Genomic DNA, 21241 nt, shown 5'->3' on the forward strand with positions numbered 1-21241 from the left:
TGATAATGCACCAGGTCGTAAGACAGTTGAGTGCAAATGGATCTTCAAGAAGAAGACAGACATGGATGGGAATGTACACACATTCAAGGCTAGACTGGTTGTGAAAGTTTCACACAAACCCCAGGGGTTGACTATGATGAAACTTTCTCGCCAGTAGCCAAGATTAAATCTATCAGGATATTGCTCGCCATAGCTGCCTTTCATGACTATGAAATCTGGCAGATGGATGTCAAGACTGCTTTGCTTAACGGGAAATTGGCTGAGGATGTTTACATGAGTCAGCCAGAGGGTTTTGTTGATGCAAAGTTTCCCAATAGAGTATGCAAGCTTGAAAAATCCATTTATGGATTAAAACAAGCATCTCACAGCTGGAATCTTTACTTCCACGAGAAAGTCAAAGAGTTTGGTTTCTCTAGAAGTGAAGATGAGTTTTGTGTGTACATCAAGGCTAGTGGGAGTATAGTAACTTTTCTGGTGTTATATGTCGATGACATATTACTCATTGGTAATGACGTTCCAACCTTGAATGAAGTTAAGTCTTGGCTTGGAAAGTGTTTTGCCATGAAAGACCTTGGAGAAGCCGCCTATATTCTTGGGATTATAATATTGAGAGATAGAAAGAAGAGACTAATTGGACTTAGTCAGAGCACATACTTGGATAAGGTACTAAAGAGGTTTAGTATGGAAAATTCCAAGAAGGGAGAGCTACCTATCCAGAGCAATACCAAATTGAGTAAGACTCAATGCCCGAGTACAGATGAGGAAATAGATGACATGAGTCGTGTACCTTATGCTTCCGCTGTCGGATCGATCATGTACGCTATGACATGTACTCGCCCTGATGTGACATTTGCTTTGAGCATGGTCAGTCGTTATTAGGGAAACCCAGGTAGAGCTCATTGGATAGCGGTTAAGAATATACTCAAGTATTTACGAAGGACAAAGGACTGGGTCCTTGTGCTTGGTGGCAATGATACTTTGAGAGTAGATGGTTACAGTGATGCCAACTTTCAAACGGATAGAGATAACTTCCATTCTCAATCTGGCTGGGTATTTCTACTGAATGGAGGAGCAGTTACTTGGAAAAGTTCCAAGCAAGATACGGTGGCTGATTCTACTTGTGAATCAGAGTACATAGCAGCGAGTGAAGCGTCTAAAGAAGCAGCTGGGTTGAGGAACTTCATCGGGGATCTCGGAGTTGCTCCAACCATCCAGGAGCCTATGGAACTGTTCTGCGATAATGAAGGAGAGGTTGCCTTGACAAAGGAACCGAGAGATCATGGTAAAACCAGACATATCGACAGAAAGTACCATTTCATCAGACATAGAGTAGAAGAAGGCCATCTTATAGTGAAGAGGGTGTCATCTGAAGATAACCCAGCAGATCCCCTCACAAAGGGTCTGAGTAGGGCTAAGCATATTCAGCATGCTCGGAGCATAGGACTGAAAGATGATATTAGTTTTAGTAGTTAGATTATTTTTGTCCTGAAACTTGTAACAAAGTAAATGTAATTGACTTTTGGTGATTAAATAATAAAGTATTATTTATGAGTTTACTACCTTTTGTCAATTGTTTATTATTGTGTTTCATATTTTGCATGTTTTACTTCCCGAATAATATGATTGTTCAAACTCCACAGTCGCTCGTACTTTTGGAAGTAAGTAGTGAATTAAGACTGTCATGAATTGGATTGTAGATTGTCTAAGGATAGACATGGCAATAGAATTGCTGTAATGTTCATGAGTACTCAGAGAGCGAGATTTGAGTATTGGATAAACTCACGCTCAGAGTATTACTTCATGGAATTCATCACGAGTAATACTGAGACGATAATATCTATGATCTTGAAACAGAGATATATGAGATGTAATTTGCAAGTCGGCTATACATTGGTGATACGAAAATGCATCAGTAACTTGGTGTTATAAAACGTATTGTCATGTATGGTTTGATGAGTAAAAGATACAAGCATATGAGTCAATGTTTATTCGTTCCTTTTGCCCTAACGGGAAAAACGATATATGTGGGCCCCTCGATGATTTGGTGTTGACTTTTGTGCTGGGCCCAACCAGGACTGAATTGATGTGTTCGATTAGAAGTCTTATATCATCACAAATCAGGAATCGGGAAACATGGATTCTGGACAAAGAGGTTGATTACATTCCATGTCTTTTTTCTAGGGATATCTAGCAGAACGAAGGATTATATGATCACTTATCTCAGGACACGTAACTGACTGGGTCAGAGTTCGGCAGCAGCTTTTTGGAAGCTACAATTTGCTGGTCAAATTTAGAAGGCATACTAGTAATTATAGTTACAGACTTATCCAAGTGGAAGACTGTTGGATTAGGTGTCTAAGACCATAACTATAATTGGTATGTAGTTGAATTGATAGCGGCACGGTCCTTTTTGGTTGCCCTCAAACCTAGCAACCGGACAAGGAAATTATGAATGGAGAGATATTAATTTATTATAAGATTAATAAATTAATATTAATGAATTTATTAATATGTTAAAAGATTAATATATTAATTTTAAATCATTATGTTTAATTAATAGTTAGCTAGAAATTAATCAGAATTAATTTTGGGGTTAAAAGTATTAATTATAAAATGCAGGGACTAGTTTGCAATTAACTGATAGTTGAATGGAAGGATCCAGAACCCCCTTGGAAGGAGGTGGACGAAAACCCTAGGGGAAACCCTATAGAATTCGTCCAAGGGGTCCAGGATAAGGCCCTTGGGTTTTGCTTAGGCCCTAAGCAAAGGATAACTAGGGTTTCCCCTAAACCCTAGATCCTTCAACTATTTAAGGAGCCTCCTGGCTCACATTTTAGGTCACTGATACTTTGGAAGAAACCCTGGCTGAAATTGCATACTGTCTTCATCGTCTCTCCTTCTAGTTTCCTTATTGCTAGTTCTTAGGTGTGATACCATTAGAGACATTACACTTGTGGTGCTAAGCTTCCAAGAAGATCAAGACCAAGATCAAGAGGATTATCAATTGTTTGCTATAACAATTGAAAGGTATGTTAATCTTAAACCCTAGTTTGTTAATTTCGAAATTATCCTCCCTCCTCTAGGGTTCTTATTTTGCAATTCAAAGTTGTATGTTCAATAGTTAAACATAAATCCAAAGTAGGTTGCATGTGAACTTAGAAATTGTTTTCTAGTTTATTTGTTTTACCTAAAACCCATCAGGAACAAGATCACATTTATATGGTTCCTAGTAGCTCCATAATAGATAAAGTTTCTAACTTTATCCATTAGAATGGTCCAAACAACCAAGATCTAGTCTTTTAAGTTTCAAAATGACCAAAAGTGCATCTTTCTTGCTTAATGCATTAAGTCCAAGTTTCCAACCCTTAGATCTGAACCAAAATGATGTTTAGATGGATAAAGTTTCCAACTTTATCCATAACAATGTCACAAACTTTCAAGATCTAAACTTTATGCACTAAAGTGACCAAAAACTCATAGCATCCAAAACTAGCTAGATTTAACAAATGCATCATCAAGATTCAAGCTTTATAACTCCAGAAGAAAGATCAAGGTGAACAAGGTCTAGATGTACAAACTCCAAAGCAACCAACACTTCTTCAATCAACTCCTTCTTCTCCAAGATGCACCAAGAACACTCCAAAGCAGATAAAAAACTCATGGATTTCACAAATGGGGATAAGGTTTCGATATTAGGGTTATAGAGGATGGAGGCTGAAAAAAAAGGGTTTGAGGAAGTTAAGGAGCTTATAGGGCTCAAAACCCCGAAATTAGGATTTAGGTTATGATCGCATAGGCCCAATGTACTCTTGGTATACCCAGCGTACCAGGTTGATCCTCCACAATTAGCCATTGCCTAGTACGCTCAACATACATGTTGTACACCCAACGTACTCGACTTAACCCAAAACCCTCCTAACTTCAAACGGTCATAACTTCTTCGTTCCAAATCCGTTTTTGATGATCTTTATATCCACAAAAAGGTATCAAAGATCCCCACAACATTATTTAGATATCTTGGACTAAAAACTTATCGAACAAAAGTCCATATTTCATGCAAGACCCCGACCTATGACTTTTCCCTTTTTAACCTATCGGCCCAATATGCAGTTCAAGGGTTAAATCTCTTAGCCATCATTACCTCATTCAAAAAGGACTAAAATTTACTTCCTTAAGTCCTAGAGCCTTTACACAATCAACTTCCGGCCCACGACCTTGAAATAAGATTTGACAGGAAATAGGATGTTACAAAGATATCATGTTCCATGTTGAAACATTTAGCTTTGTTCTCATTAGTAATTGTCTTCCAATTAACTAGGGACATTTAACAAATAATTTTGCTAAACCATTTTTTGTATGCAGGAGAGCAACATGCTCGTTATTCCAAATGACACACAATAATCGTTGGATGATTAGGAAGTAAAATCGTTACCAAAAAGAAAAAAATCTTAATTACATAATATGGAGATATTAAGCTCTTAATTTTATGATTCATGAAAGTAATATTGCGAGTACTATATTACAAGTTGATAATAAACTTACATGTGACAATCTACTTAATGAATCGTTTAAAATCATAAACTATTTGAATGGTCCAGACAGTGGGTGACTTTATCCACATATATCACTTGAGTATCTTATAGTGAAGAATATGATTTGATGTCACTTTAACTAGCAATGCATAACGATCAAATTAATTTCTTATTCATTTAGGGAGCTCAAACGATGCTCATCTCTTAGAATAGAATAACTCTGAACGTTAGGGAAGACAAGTGGGTATCATCTAAGCAAACTAACTGACCGAAGGGACTTTACTTATCTTTATCGAACGATAGATGTTTAAATTAGGGGTGGCAAATCGGGCCATCGTGTCGTGTTTTTGTCTGACACGACACGACACGACAATGTTTTATATAACACGAACACGACACGACACGATGTCGTGTTTTTTCTAACTAACACGAAAACAAACCAATTAAAAAACGACAAACACGACACGACACAAAAAAATAACATGATATAACAATTAGTGTACTTAATTAATATTTAATCATATATAACACGAAAAACACGACAAATAACTGCTAAATTGTGTCAATATCGTGTCGAATTTTGAACACGAACACGACACGACATCGTGTTTTTTACACTTGACACGAACACGAATTCAAATTTCTGTTTCGTCCCAATTTCGTTTCGTGTCATGTATTTTTGTCGTGTCGTGTTCACAATTGCCACCCCTAGTTTAAATCTATGTCCCTACTTACTGCAAAAAAATGATATTCTTGACGAATCCGTATTTGCTACTCCAACCATTACCAAACTAATACCTATTCCATTTAGTACTTAAGATGATTCTGTGTTGGTGATTTGTTATCATCAATGTTATTTAAGTGTAATAGGATTACTTTGTTGACTAAAAATGATCTTGATAAATATTAAACAAGTAAGGAAGGTGTGGAGTACACACTTGTTTAAGTTGGATCAAGTATCAAAGTATACTGTTATTTAGGGGCGAAGCCCCTGGACGAACGGGGGTCCGGGGGCAGCGCCCCTGGGAGCGGGGTCCAAGGGGCAGAGCCCCTGGCTGGGGTCGAATATTTGACCAAATTTTGAATATTTGACCCGGTTTTGACTTTGCATTAATCCTTATACAAAACCCGGATTTATAACAGTTTTTACTGTTGAGAAAAACTGTTATATGACAGTTTTGACAGTTTTTTTCAGAAAAAGGAAGGTTTATAACCAATTTTAGTCACTTTTCTAGTACTCACGAAATTACACCATCTCATTCTCTCTTTCTTTTCTATCTGATTTTATCTGAGTCTTATCAAATTGAGGATTTGGGAGTACCACCCAAATACTTCGATTTGAAAGTGATTATCACGATTCTCGGATTTCCAAGTGCCACTAAACCATATATCTAACAAAAATCGAAGTAAACTGTGATCATGGCAAGTGGTGATTATGTGAAGGAAATGACAATTAAGTTTGAAAAACTGAACAAGTTTGAAGGGCAAGATTTTCGTAGATGGAAGAAGAAGATGAAGTTTCTCCTTACCACTCTGAAAGTGGTGTATGTTCCGAGTACACCCATGCCAGTCTTACCAGAATCTGTTGAAGATGAACCTTTGGAGGCAACAAGAAGAAGATCAAAGTGGTAAAATGATGATTACATATGTCGTGGTCATATTCTCAATGGTATGTCTGACTCTCTTTTTGATATCTATCCAAATTTCGAATCTACAAAAGAACTAGGGGTTTCTCTTGAATCCAAGTATATGGCTGAAGATGCTTCTAGCAAGAAGTTTCTTGTCAGTAACTTTATGGGTTACAAGATGCTTGACTCCAGGCCTGTTATGGAGCAATACCATGAAATGTTAAGGATCCTGGGACAGTTTGCTCAACACAATCTGAAAATGGATGAAGCCATTGTTGTGGCTGTGATCATTGACAAACTGCCCCCTTCCTGGAAGGATTTTAAACACAATCTGAAACATAACAAAGAGGAATTGACTTTGACTCAACTTGGAAACCATTTACTATGACATCCCCAATTTTCACGGCCAGAAAAGACCGATTTTGTTTATGCTTTATAAAAATCAGAGTACTTCTTTTAATAAAAATGTTGTGGAACTTGTTCCTAGTAAAATATGATAAATACGTTATCAAAGCATTTCTGAAGAAATGTATTTTTATTCGTTTTAAAACATTTGGGATGTCATCGTCAATACAGTAACATAAGCATAAACAAAACTTACATTCATTATCACTAGTGATCTACATCTCTTTTAAATCTCTCAGTGTAATGTAACTTCATATCGACACCTGTGATACAAATAAACTGAGTGGGTCAGGTTGGGAAACCCGGTGAGTACATAGGGTTTTCAACCCACAATAATATAATTATTATGTTTAAACAATCAAGCAATCAATCCAATTACCCATCCCCATTATCTTCTTTATTCTTAAGGATCTACCATAAGAATCAGCTATCTCTCGTTCATTCATTTCTAAGGATCATCCTAAGGAATTGGCACGAAGTCCATCGTTGCCACAATTTACACAACGGGTACTAAGTCTGCATAGTCACCAGGGTTTAGGCATCAAGTCTGCATGATCACCAAGGTTTAGGTATCAAGTCTGCATGATCACCAGGGTTTAGGAAGCAAATCTGCATGATTACCAGGGTTTAGGCATCAAGTCTACATGATCACCTAGGTTTAGAGTACATCGGGTGAACATATCGTTCACAACACCTACATGTTACGAGCCTGCTAGTGTTCCACTGGACTGTATAGAATAGTCCGTGGTTGTCATCCATACTCTGCTGAATGACGGGGCCATCGTTTGGGAAAAGGCTTCTCACATCGTCCAACTTTCACCCTCACATCGTGGTCTATAACACCTCTTAACTCATCATCCAACTCATATTCCATCTATTACATCTACCCATGTTTTACCCCAACATTATCGTAGATATAAAATACATATACAGTTTAAATCATTTAAAACATGTATAAAATCGTTCATCCAACATAGACAACAACTATTCAGATAATATGAACGCATAGCACGTAATTTATATAAAATATTTTATATCTATGTGTAAGATGAAAGTAACTATGCACTCACCTGGTAAGGTGGTGACTCGGTACTCGGACAACACTTCGTTACTCTTAAAACAATTTCCTTCGACAAAACCTAGTATCATTACCACTAGAGTTTAGTTTAATATTCACCGAGACTAATTAATAGTCTAGCTGTTATTACTATTATATAAGCATTAAAAATACTTATATAACCCATAATAATAGCCCAAGTACTTATTATAAGGTCCTATTAACATTACTATATTAAAACATAAGCTATACTAAAGATAGGTTAGGCGTAGCTCACTTACAACAAATTTTTCGCAAAAACGGGGTTTCGCAGGAGCAGCGTTCCCGATCCGAAAGGCTCTTTTCTCGGGACTTAGGGAGCCTCGGGGCTTCCTTCAGGTTCTAGGGGTTTACCTAGGCTTTTAGGGGGGTTAGGGAGCTTAGAGAGAGAGAGAGAGAGAGTGTAGAGAGAGAAAGAAGGTTTGAGAGGTGTGAAGAAATGGCAAGACTCGGAACCTCTATTTATAGGGTGAATTCCTGATGGACTCGCTGAGTAGGAGGACCTACTCGCCGAGTTGGGGCATGTGGCAGCCTTATGGTGCTGCCACGTGTCCAATTCTGGTGGTGCCACGTCACCCCCTATCGCGTATCAGCCTTCAAATTTAGAAAAATCATAACTATCGCATACGAGCTCCGTTTTCGACGTTCTTTTTTTCAACGCGTAGGTAAAATCAAGATCCACAACTTTCATTTAGACTCTGTCGGCTAATTCTCGACCTATCTCAAATTTAACAGTAGGAGGCGTTTAGACTGTAAAATGACCGAGAAGAATTCGTAACTCCTTCATACGGACTCCGTTTTTGTCTATATTTTTACCGTTGAGTTCCTATTAATGAGATCTTCAACTCTCATTTAGCTCGCGTAAGCCAAAAACTGCTCGAACTAAAATTCGAGTTTCGGGTCGTGCACTGCTAAGTTGAATCTTAGAAAAATCATAACTTCATCATACGAAGTCAGATTTGGTTGTTCTTTTTTATGGATGTTCTCGGTTTAACGTATAATACAACTTTGGTTTAGATTGCTAAGGCTAAAAGTCGCTCCATCATAAATTTACTATTTACGCTTCCCGGTGTTGTGTTGGTTTTGCCGTAAAACTTCGACGGGCCATAACTTCTTCGTTATAACTCGAATTTCGGCGTTCTTTATATGTACGGAAACCTTGAGACATATTATACAACTTGGTTAAGACTATTTATTATAAATAATATTTTGCCAAAAAGCCGTTTTCGACCCCTATTATCTCTAAATTGACTAGCCTAGATCTACGGGCGTTACATTTACGGATTGAAGAGTCCTTAAGGACTCAAAAACTTGATAACAATTCCAAAGGCAAGAAACAAGTTGGTTCCTCTTCTGTGAACATGGTGGATGGAGAAGGATCAAAGAATCAAAAGAAGTCTAATGGAAAAAGGAAGTTTAAAGGAAAGGATGACAAGTCTTACAACAAGAAGGCTAAGTTGGTTCGTTGGAATTGTAACAAACCGGGTCACTTCAAGAAATATTGTCGTCTTCGCAAAGTGAATAAGGATGGTGTTGGAGCAAGTGGATCCAAGGATCTAGAAAAGCAACAAGGTCAGATTTCTGTTTCATTGCAGAATTCTAAATATATTCGGAATTATATTTCTGTGATTTCTGAAGCATTTTATGTGCAGGATGATAAAGTTGCATGGTGGGTTGATTCGGGAGCAACAAGTCATCTTTACAAAGATCTATATTGGTTCAAGGACTTTCAACCAATTGAAGATGGATATGTTGTGAAGATGGAAAATGTTGCAACTGAACCAATCAAGGGCATAGGATCTGTTTTACTTATTTTTACTTATGGGAAATGTTTGTGTTTGAACAATGTTTTATATGTTCCAGGGATTCGTAAGAATCTCGTGTCTGAAATTGTATTAAATATTGTGGTTACAAACAAGTGTTAGAAAGTGACAGGTATATCTTGTCAAGACATGGTTCTTTTATAGGATTTGGCTATATATGTAAAGGAATGATTAGGCTTAATATTAATTGTCCTTCCAGTGATAATTCTGTTTGCATGGCTTCTAGTAGTACTAGCAATAATTTTCATAAATCTGAATTATGGCATGCTAGACCAGAACACATTCATTGCAAGAGATTAAAAGACATGTCTAAAATAAGTTTTATTCCTGCTTTTGATATGAAAAATAATGAAAAATGTAAAACATGCATGCTAACTAAAATCACTAGACAACCTTTCAAAGATGTTGTTAGGGAAAGCAAGGTGTTGGATCTTATACATAGTGATTTATGTGATTTCCATGCAACACCTTCCCTTGGAAACAAGAAGTATGTTATTACTTTTATTGATGATGCATCTAGATATTGTTATATCTATTTGCTATATTCTAAGGATGAAGCACTTGATAAATCTAAAATTTATAAACAACAAGTTGAGCTTCATAAAAATGAATTAATAAAAGCATTGCGTACTGATAGAGGTGGTGAGTATTATGATCCAATTTATTTTGAATCAACTGGAATAATACATAAAACCATAACTCCATATACACCACAACAAAATGGTGTAGCTGAAAGGAAGAATAGGACTTTGAAAGAAATGGTTAATTCCATGTTGTCATATTCCGGTTTAAGTGAAGGGTTTTGGGGTGAGGCAATGTTAACTGCATGTTACATCTTGAATAGAACTCCAAATAAAAGGAGTAAGAATACTCCTTATGAACTTTGGTATAAAAAGGTACCAAATTTGAGTTATCTCAAAGTTTGGGGTTGTAGAGCAGTTGTAAGGCTCACTGAACCCAAAAGGAAAACATTTGGTGAGAGAGGTATAGATTGTATCTTTATTGGATATGTTGAGCATTCCAAAGCATATAGATTCTATGTTTTAGAATCTAATGACTCTGTGTCTGTAAACACAGTGATAGAGTCAAGAGATGCTATCTTTGATGAAGAAAGATTTACATCTATACCTAGACCAAGGGACATGATTCGTCAATCTTCCAGCAAGAGTACTACTCAAGCTGAAGATGTTTTTGGTGGTGCAAGTTCTGTACCTGAACCTAGGAAAAGCACCAGAGCTAGAAAAGCTAAGTTTTTCAAATATGATTTTCAACTATATTTGGTTGAAGGAACAAGGAATGAGACTATTTCTCAACATCAATATTGTTTTAATATTGAAGAGGATCCAAAGACTTTCAGTAAAGCTATGGCTTCTAGGGATGTTCATTTATGGAAAGAGGCAATTCATTATGAGATTGATTCTATCATGCATAACAATACTTGGGTATTGGCTGATTTACCTCCTGGTTGCAAGGCATTAGGATGTAAATGGATCCTCAAAAGAAAAATGAAGGTGGATGGCACAATTGATAAGTATAAAGCCAGATTGGTTATCCAAGGCTTTAGACAAAAGGAAGGCATTGATTTCTTTGATACTAATGCTCCTGTTGCCAAAATGTCTACTATTAGATTATTATTAGCTCTTGCAGCTATACATAATCTTGTGATTCACCAAATGGATGTGAAAACTGCATTCTTGAATGGTGACTTGGATGAGGAAATATACATGAAACAACCTGAAGGGTTTGTGATGCCTGGAAATGAACACAAAGTGTGCAAGTTGAAGAAATCATTATATGGTTTGAAACAAGCACCAAAACAATGACATCAAAAGTTTGATGATGTTGTCGTGTCTAATAGTTTTGTATTAAACCAAGCTGAAAAGTGTGTATATAGCAAATTTGATACTTCTGGTAAAGGAGTCATGATTTTGCTTATATGTAGATGATATGTTGATTTTTGGTACTGATTTAGAATAAGTTGATAAAACCAAGAAATTCTTATCATCTAGTTTTGATATGAAAGACATGGGGGATGCTGAGGTAATTCTTGGTATAAGAATTAGAAAAGGAAACAATGGGATTTCAATTTCTCAATCTCATTATATTGAGAAGATATTGAAAAAGTTTAACTTTGAGAATTGTGCTCCTGTTAGCACTCCAATAGATCTTAGTCTTAAGCTTCTACCTAATAAAGGATATCTAGTGTCTCAACTAGAATACTCAAGGGCTATTGGTTGTCTAATGTATGCCATGATTAGTACTAGGCCTGATATAACATATGCTGTGGGAAGGCTTAGTAGATATACTAGTAGTCCTAGCTCACATTATTGGCAAGCTATGAGTAGAGTATTCAAGTACTTGAAAGAGACCATGAATTATGGTTTAACTTATAGTGTATATCCTTCTGTTTTGGAAGGTTATTCAGATGCCAGCTGGATTAACAAATTAGAGGATCACTCCTCTACAAGTGGTTGGGTGTTTCTTCTTGGAGGAGGTTCCATTTCTTGGGCATCTAAGAAACAGACTTGTATCACTAACTCAACCATGGAGTCTGAGTTTGTTGCATTATCTGCTGCTGGTAAAGAAGCTGAATGGCTAAGGAATTTGATTTATGAAATTCCATTATGGCCTAAACCGATATCTACCATTTCTATCAGATGTGATAGTGCTGATACCTTGGCTAAGGCTTATAGTCAAGTGTACAATGGGAAATCTAGACATTTAGGTGTTAGACATAGCATGATTCGTGAGCTCATCATGACTAGTGTGATATTTGTGGAGTTTGTAACTCAATTTAATTTAGCCGATCATCTAACAAAAGGCTTAGCAAGAGATCTTGTGCATAAGGCAGCTATAGGGATGGGTTTAAAGTCCACTTAAAATCTTTTATATTGAGACACACAATTCCCATCTAATGTAATATTAGATGCTGAATTCAATGTGGAATGCTTGATATTTGAAGATTGGAACACATTATTATCATCATCCCAAGGTATGTGTTCAATACTGCAAGTTAAGGAGGTTGAATTTATATTCTTAATAGTTCTTTTGAAAAATTGCATTTGCAGGTGCAAGAATAAAAGAACTACCTATATAAGCGTGAAGTTTAGTTGCTTCAAGAAGTTAGGACTTGGCTTTGATATGCTTATTGAAGGATGGGATACAAGCTAGTAAAATATAGTGCCAAGTTAGAACTTATGAGAATGTAAACCGTTGTGTATATTATCTTCATGTATTCACTATGGATAGAAAGGGTTCAATCCTTAGTGATACCCTGATATTTGAATATTTGGATTATATAATATACTAATGTGAAATTCAATCGTCACGACATTTCATTTATACATCAGTTTTGTTGGTGTTATGTTTCATTTTAAGTTAATCAAGATTACACTTAAATGGGGGAGGTTTGTTGGTGATTTGTTATCATCAATGTTATTTAAGTGTAATAGGATTACTTTTTTGACTAAAAATGATCTTGATAAATATTAAACAAGTAAGGAAGGTGTGGAGTACACACTTGTTTAAGTTTGATCAAGTATCAAAGTATACAGTCATTTAGGGGCGAAGCCCCTGAACGATCGGGGGTCCAGGGGCAGCGTGCCTGGCGGGGTCCAAGGGGCAGAGCCCCTGGCTGGGGTCGAATATTTGACCCGATTTTGACTTTGCATTAATCCTTATACAAAACCCGGATTTATAATAGTTTTTACTGTTGAGAAAACTGTTATATGACAGTTTTGACAGCTTTTTCAGATAAGTAAGGTTTATAACCAATTTTAGTCACTTTTCTAGTACTCACGAAATTACACCATCTCATTCTCTTTTTTTTTTTCTATCTGATTTTATCTGAGTCTTATCCAATTGAGGATTTGGGAGTACCACCCAAATACTTCGATTTGAAAGTGATTATCACGTTTCTCAGATTTCCAAGTGCCACTAAACCATATATCTAACATTTTGTTGCATATAATGTAAATCCAATATCGGATCAATTCTATCGAACCTTTTAAACTAGTACTTTAAGAGCAAATAAAAGATGATATTATTTAAATTAAATAATCTCTTTATTCTTTAGTGAATGTATGATTGGCTTCTCAATGATTCCAAGCATCGTACTTGAATTAGGATAGCATAGTCGGTCATGCATAGGCCTGGCAATGGAGCGGGTTTTGACCCTGATCCGATCCAAACCCTTAACAATTATATGGGTTTGGAGCATAGTTTTTGATCCGTTTACCCGTTAACGACCCGTACCCGCTAACCCTTTTATTAAAAGGGTCGAGTATGGATCATCACCGATCCGCTCCGTTTATAACCCGCCCCATATAAATTTTAGAAATATAAATTTATATTTTATATTGCCTAAAGTTTACATTAAATTCCAATCCGAAGTCCAAAGAGAAAAGGCCAAAGACTAAATTGTTTTTACATTGGACTCGAGTACTCAACTTCTAAGACTTCTAGTATTCTCCCATGAGTCATGATTTCATTTCATTTATATTTCATCATGTAATCACCAATTTCATTTATAAATCAATAAGGTCATTTATCAACCGGAAGAAAGTTTGTAATTTCTATTCTCTATCAACGCAATCGACGATCAAAAACCAATCGAAAGTAACTAAAATAATGATTTTAATTAGAATAGAAAGTCCTCGAGTACACAATGTGTTTTCTAAATCAAAACTTAGTTTTATTTAATAAATGTGATTTTATGATTTAAGTAAAATGTGTTTGATTATTCAAAAAACCTACGGGTTACGGGGCGGGTTTGGATATTTGCTGATTCGGTGGATAAGGGTATGAGTTTGATTATTCAAAACCCTACGGGTTATGGAGCGGGTTTGGATCAGATTTTGAAATTTGTTAAAAGGGTTTGGATCAAAGTCGATTCGCTCCAAACCCGCCCCATTGCCAGGTCTAGTCATGCAATATAAAAAAGAGTTAGGCTAATGGATTTTTGTTTTACAACACGAGTTTTAAATGTGCCAATGTTTGTGTAGTGTAAACCTAGGGAAAAGGATGGCAACTTCTCAAAGATATTTTTTTGCCCACTTTAATACTCGTAATGTAGATATGATTTTAGACCAGTTTAAACATTTTGATCAAAATCTGGTTAGGAGTACAACCGATTTGGGGAAGCCGATTTTAAGTGCCTACCTTGACCAACCCTGATTTAGAATAAGAATGAATCAGATTATAACCCTTTATGTGCACCTCAAATAGAGATGTATAAGATAATTGGATCCAAATCCAATATGAAACCATGCATAACGAAAAAACCCAGTTTGCGAAAACCGGCCCGATTTGGTCTGGTCCAATAGATTTTACTATCCTAAAGATTAAATGTCGGGTTAATATTGTATAATTGAAATCAATTACAAACAAAATCAAGAAAGTCTATTTTTAACCACCAGTTCACTTTTTTCATCCCGACAATAAAGAACCATACCAATTAAAAAAAAAACTAAAATTACCACTATATGACTATATCCTAAAAAACCAAGCCGGTTAAAAAATTGGTCTGAACCGATTTGAAAACCGTTTTTGTTTTCCTTTTTTTTTTCCCTAAAAACTAAAATGGAGGTTAAATTTTATAAATTTGAATAGATGTATCAGCCCAAAGTGAGTTTGCTTGGCCCATTTGGCCGAGCCCAGAACTTTGGCATGTTTTGTTCGGACTTTGGAGTTTGGAACCGAGTGACGAATCAGTAGGTGAATTGAGTCGGTAATAATTTGGGGATATGTGAATTCATATCTCAAAAGGGCGCCAAATGCCAAATTCCCCCCCTCTAAACACTTCTACTTTTACCCTCAGAAATTTCGTCCCCATTCATACGCCCAAACGATGCAGCGCCAGAAATCCATACTCTCGTTCCTTCAGAAGCCGAAAATTGAAAAACCGGTCGGCGGTGCAGCTGTCACAGGCGACTCTGAGGCGGTTTCTGAGGAGAAGATACATGGGAGAAATCTACCTTCATCTAATCAGCCTATTATTCACTCATCTGCAGTGGATTTCTCGAATGAAATCATTGGAACGGACACTCCGCCAGAGAAGGAGAAACGCCCGTTATTTTCTAGTATCAAGCACAAGTTCGTCAAGCCTAACAGTGTCGAGAAGCCTCGTGATAGGTACATTTCTATGTGATTTACTTACTTAAATTTCGAATTAAGCTGTAGTTTGCTACTTAACCGCATAACTTTACTCGCTTATTGATGTTAAATAGAATCCTCTATCCATATCCGTACTATTATGGAGTAGGTTAAACATGAAATCATTAGGTAACTAAAACTAAAACGAATAGATCCACCAATATAGGCTTTGGAATATGGAAGCCGATTCCTTGGATGCATTGCAATCCTTTAAATCTCCCTTGACTACTTTACCCTGCCCGCTGTAACCCTCATGCTCATATTCTCACCGGTGCCTCCAAACGTGTAAGTATGTTAAGAAGGTTGCATCACCTCAACATTTGCATTGCATTCCATTCACAGCAATACCATGTACATGTTTCTTTTGGTGGCTAAAATTCTTCAGCTAATGAATTGCAATTGAGTTTAACTATAAAAGAAGATATAACTTTCTTTGTGTTTCCATAATTTTAGATGTAATCAATGTTTTCCAAATATCTTTCCATTGATTGATTTATGTAACTTTTGAGTTAATGTGAATGGACAGATGTGTTGTAGTTTTTGGAGGTACATGAAGTGGGCAAGTTGATGCCTTGTTTTCCATGAAGAAATGCTAATGTGTGTTGAATTTTATGGTGTTTGATCACAACCTGCAGGAATTTGTTAGATAGCAGCTGTGATAATATCTTCTCAATATCTAACAACTGTAGTTACTCTAATGGAAGAGAGAAGCAGGGTTCAGTTTCTAATTTTTCAAAAATGAAAAATGTTTCTGATGTAGAAAAAACAGCTTGTCAAGGGGATAAAGGACATCCCTTGATCATAGAAAGTGATAGTGATATAACAGGGCCAGAAACTCCAGGTGCACAACCACTGATTCCACGTTTGAAGCGAGTCCAGGAAGATGGTTGTACCTTTGGCTTTACTACTGGTACCACTGCTGATTTCTCTATCAACAATAGCAAACGAGTGAAATTTTCTCAAGATTTACCTGCTAAAAACAAGAAAGATGAAGTGGCATCTGACATGCCTATGAACAATAGCAAAAGAGCGAACCTTTCTCATGATTTACTGTCTGAAAACAAGAAAGATGAGGTGGCATCTGAAACGCCTATGAACAATAAAAGAAGTGCATATTTTTCTCATGATTTACCTTCTCAAAACAAGAAAGATGATGTGGCATCTGAAACGGCTAGTAAGTTTGACTGGCTTCATCCTTCACGAATCAAAGATGCTAATGGAAGAAGGCCAAACAATCCTCTTTATGATAAGAGAACACTTTACATACCACCTGATGTTTTGAGGACAATGTCAGCATCTCAGAAACAATATTGGGGTGTCAAAAGTCAATACATGGATGTTCTTATTTTCTTTAAAGTGGTTAGTTTTTGTCTCTTTGAACACACTTTAAAGTGGTCATGTAATCATGTGCCTTTTTCCAGCTTCTCATTATCTACTATTCAAAATGATACAAATGCTTGATTTGTCATAGTTGAATTCTGTTATAGGGAAAATTCTATGAGCTTTATGAACTAGATGCTGAAATTGGACATAAGGAGCTTGATTGGAAAATAACAATGAGTGGTGTTGGGAAATGTCGACAGGTATTTGTGTAGTGGTGGATATATATTATTATATACTTAGAATTAGATTATCTTTACTGTTTTTTGAAGTTGTTATAGTAAATTAGCATCTATTTTTTGCATTTGTTTAGGTTGGTATCACTGAGCATGCAATTGATGATGCTATTGAAAAGCTATTGGCTCGTGGGTATGTTACTGATATGCTCAAAATCTTGTCCTTTGTTGATTTGTTACAAGTTCATGGGATATCATTAAATAACTATTCACCAATTTTATGTAAAATTTGAAGGTATAAAGTTGGGCGAGTGGAACAGTTGGAAACATCAGAACAAGCAAAATCGAGAGGATCTACTGCTGTAAGTTCTATGTCCTTTAAGATTTTGCTAAAACAACCCAAGAATCTCTAAATGTATTTCCACTTATATAAGTGTCATATTTTGTCATTTGTAGATAACATGTCATTATTTATTTAAATATTCAGTTTCTAACTTTTTACAGGTAATTCAAAGAAAATTAGTAAATGTGCTTACACCATCAACATTGGTCAATGGTAACATTGGGCCTCAAGCTGTTCATCTTCTTGCTATAAAGGAGGTATATTTTTTTATTAGTTATATAGTTTTGTTGTCATTGCCAATATATTCATATTATTTAAATATAACCATATTCATTATCATTATTTGTGTACAGGGTATAAGAAATCTTGATGACGGTTCAACTGCATATGGATTTGCCTTTGTTGATTGTGCTGCTTTACAGTTTTGGGTTGGATCAGTCAGTGATGATGCTTCATGTGCAGCTTTAGGGGCTTTGTTGATGCAGGTATGCTTTCAAATACAAGAAATGGCAATGTACTTTCATTTATTTGTTTATTATAGCATTCTACTTTGAAAACTACCCATTATAATTTTTTTTCTTGTTAAGACATTATATTATGAAAATACCTAATTATAGCAGTGGAATTTGTTTTGTAATTTGATGACATGCACATTTTTTAAAGTACAATGAAAGTACATTGCCATTTCTTTCATTTAACCCTAATTTATATCATAGACTGCAAATCTAATGCTAAAACTGCATTCTTATTCCGCTTGGTTTCTCATACAGGTGTCTCCTTCAGAAGTTCTTTTTGAAAGTCAAGGTAAAGTCTCCTTTTATTTATTTTTATTTTTGAAAGTACATTGCCACTTTTTTTTTTTGCATTTTTCACCATATGCTTCCTCACTATGAAAAATAACATGAATTGTAGGATTATCCAAAGAGGCTCAGAAGGCCCTTAACAAGTATTCGTTAACTGGTAAGTACATTTTAGTTTTCTTTAATTTACATGTTTTTCTATTTCTTTCTTATTCTGATGTCCCAATTGATTTTACTAATTTGCCCTTGTAGGTTCCGTTGCCTCACAAATGACTCCATCAGTTCCAGCCACTGATTTTGTTGATTCCTATGAAGTTCGAACTTTTATTCAAATGAAAGGGTATTTTAAAGGCTCCTCAAATCCATGGGATCTTGCACTTAATCAAGTGGCTCATCAGGATATTGCATTATGTGCTCTTGGTGGACTTTCCAATCATTTATCCAGGTTAAAGGTAAGATCTTTACTGAGATCCATAAACCCTAAGTTCTAAACACTAATGTGTTGTTTCATGTTAGAATTAATGTTAAAAATTGAACTTTGAGCAGTTGGATGATGCACTAAAGAATGGAAGTATTCTACCCTATGAAGTCTACAGAGGATGCCTTAGAATGGATGGACAAACAATGGCCAATCTTGAAATCTTCAGTAATAATGCAGATGGAGGAACATCAGGAACACTTTTCAAATATCTTGATAACTGCTTAACATTTTCTGGAAAACGACTCTTAAGGAAATGGCTATGTCATCCACTGCAAGATGTTGAGGAAATAAACCATAGGCTTAATGTGGTTGAACAACTCATGGGTCATCCAGATATCATGTCACTTATTTCTCAATATCTCCGGAAGCTTCCGGATTTGGAAAGGTTTTTTGGACAAGTGAAATCCACCTTTCATTCATCTGCTTTGCTTTTATTGCCACTGATTGGAAGCAAAATATTAAAGCAACGAGTAAGTCTTTCTTTCTTTCTTTTCATATGTTAAGGAAATAGGGATATGTGAGTTACTTACAATCTGGTGTTTGATGGTGCAGGTGAAAGTATTTGGGTCTCTTGTTAAAGGTTTACGTGTTGGATTGGATTTATTGAAGGTGTTACAAAAGGAAGATCATGTCCTCTCGTTGTTGCTAAAAATATTCAGTCTTCCGATGCTAAGTGGGAACGATGGAATTGATAAATTTCTCACCCAATTTGAAGCAGCTATCGACAGTGATTTCCCAAATTATCAAGCACATGAGATCAAGGATTCAGACGCTGAAATCCTATCAATCTTGATCGAGTTATTCATGGAGAAATCAAATGAATGGTTTCAAGTTATTCTCGCTTTAAACTCCATTGACGTTCTCCGATCTTTTGCTGCCACGTCAAACTTTTCCCGTCTAGCCATGTGTCGACCCGTTATAGTTCCTCGCTCAAACTCGTCGGGTCCCACACTTGATATGAGAGGCTTATGGCATCCGTATGCGCTTGGGGAAACCGGAGGGACACCTGTCCCTAATGACTTGTCTCTTGGAGATAACCAATTTGGTTACAATCCTCGTACTTTGCTGTTGACTGGTCCGAATATGGGCGGGAAGTCAACCCTCCTTCGCGCTACCTGTTTAGCAGTTATCCTTGCTCAGGTAAATGGGTTAAATTTGTAACTTTTTTCATAGGACGGGGACTAAAGTTGTAAGTTACTTTTTTGTTTTCAGTTAGGTTGCTATGTCCCATGTGAAACATGTGTTATCTCGGCTGCTGATGTTATTTTCACGCGTTTGGGTGCTACTGATCGTATAATGACGGGTGAAAGTAAGTTATTCTCTTATCTAAAATACATAAAAGGAATCTTTAAGTTTAGCCCCTGAACTATTATGTTTCTTCCACTCTAGGTACCTTTCTGATTGAATGTACAGAAACGGCCTCGGTTTTGCAAAACGCATCTCAAGATTCTCTTGTGATTCTTGACGAGTTGGGTAGAGGAACAAGCACTTTCGATGGATACGCTATTGCTTATGCTGTGAGTATGGTTACATTAATTTACACCCCTTTTCATATAATTTAATGATAATAAAACTTAAATTGGCTATTTGTACAGGTGTTTCGTCATCTTGTTGAAAAGGTAAACTGTAGGTTACTATTTGCCACCCATTACCACCCACTCACGAAGGAATTCGCCTCACACCCTCACGTGACCTTACAACACATGGCATGTGCTTTTGAAAACGTGACGTCACTGTCAACCAACAACACCCAGAAGTTGGTGTTTCTCTACCGGCTAACCACCGGTGCATGCCCGGAGAGCTACGGGATGCAGGTGGCGTTAATGGCGGGAATTCCAAAAAAGGTGGTGGAGGCGGCTTGTGAGGCGGGGGAGGTTATGAAAAGAAAGATCGGAGTAAGTTTCCGGTCAAGTGAAAGGCGGTCGGAGTTTTCTACTTTGCATGAGGAGTGGTTGAGGAGTGTTTTGACGGTGTCTAAAGCTGAAGCCCATTGTCTTGGGGATGGTGAAGAAGATGACGTGTTTGATACTCTGTTTTGTTTGTGGCATGAGCTTAAAAGCTCAAACCAAAAGTTGAAGTAAATCAGGGTAAAAAACGAAAAATAGGAATGGTGATTATTGAAGGGTAAGTTTTTGGATCATCTAATCAAATTTTAGCCCAATTATGTTAATTACATCCAAAAGTTCAATGCTTACTAAGAAATTATGACGTTTCTATAAATTGTGATGCACTAAAATGGTGGCTAATTTGAAAAATCGTTAATTTCTATTTTTGACTAAAGTATTGGAAAATGTTTTAAGGTTGTTGGTTAGATTTGCATTTTCTTATTCTCCCTAATAAATGAAAATAATTTTGCCACATGTCACTCTCTCATTAACTTTGACACATGTCATTTTTTGGTATTTTTGACTAAATGTTTTTTTC

General features: G+C 36.4%; 1 protein-coding gene across 1 annotated transcript; it reads left to right on the top strand.

Moving 5' to 3' along the window:
- The first annotated feature begins 15245 nt into the window (after positions 1-15245).
- Positions 15246-21100, top strand: MSH7 (MUTS homolog 7). Its single transcript, XM_079010093.1, has 15 exons — positions 15246-15616; positions 16273-16996; positions 17125-17220; positions 17331-17386; positions 17489-17555; positions 17698-17793; positions 17890-18021; positions 18307-18340; positions 18449-18496; positions 18589-18788; positions 18883-19287; positions 19370-19957; positions 20030-20126; positions 20207-20334; positions 20413-21100. Exons 1-15 carry the CDS (start codon positions 15333-15335, stop codon positions 20896-20898), a joined length of 3441 nt encoding a protein of 1146 aa, XP_078866219.1. The 5' UTR covers positions 15246-15332; the 3' UTR covers positions 20899-21100.
- Positions 21101-21241: the final 141 nt, after the last annotated feature.

Source organism: Lactuca serriola, chromosome 7, assembly GCF_051521515.1.
Source record: "Lactuca serriola cultivar US96UC23 chromosome 7, Lser_US96UC23_V15, whole genome shotgun sequence".
NCBI lineage: Eukaryota > Viridiplantae > Streptophyta > Magnoliopsida > Asterales > Asteraceae > Lactuca > Lactuca serriola.

Bases quoted from the DNA above. Each gene is read 5' to 3' on its own strand.
- MSH7 (XM_079010093.1), top strand. From the start codon at position 15,333: ATGCAGCGCCAGAAATCCATACTCTCGTTCCTTCAGAAGCCGAAAATT. The intron at 18,497-18,588 runs GTAAGTACATTT...TTGCCCTTGTAG, and splicing joins TAACAAGTATTCGTTAACTG to GTTCCGTTGCCTCACAAATG. The intron at 20,127-20,206 runs GTAAGTTATTCT...CTTCCACTCTAG, and splicing joins TCGTATAATGACGGGTGAAA to GTACCTTTCTGATTGAATGT.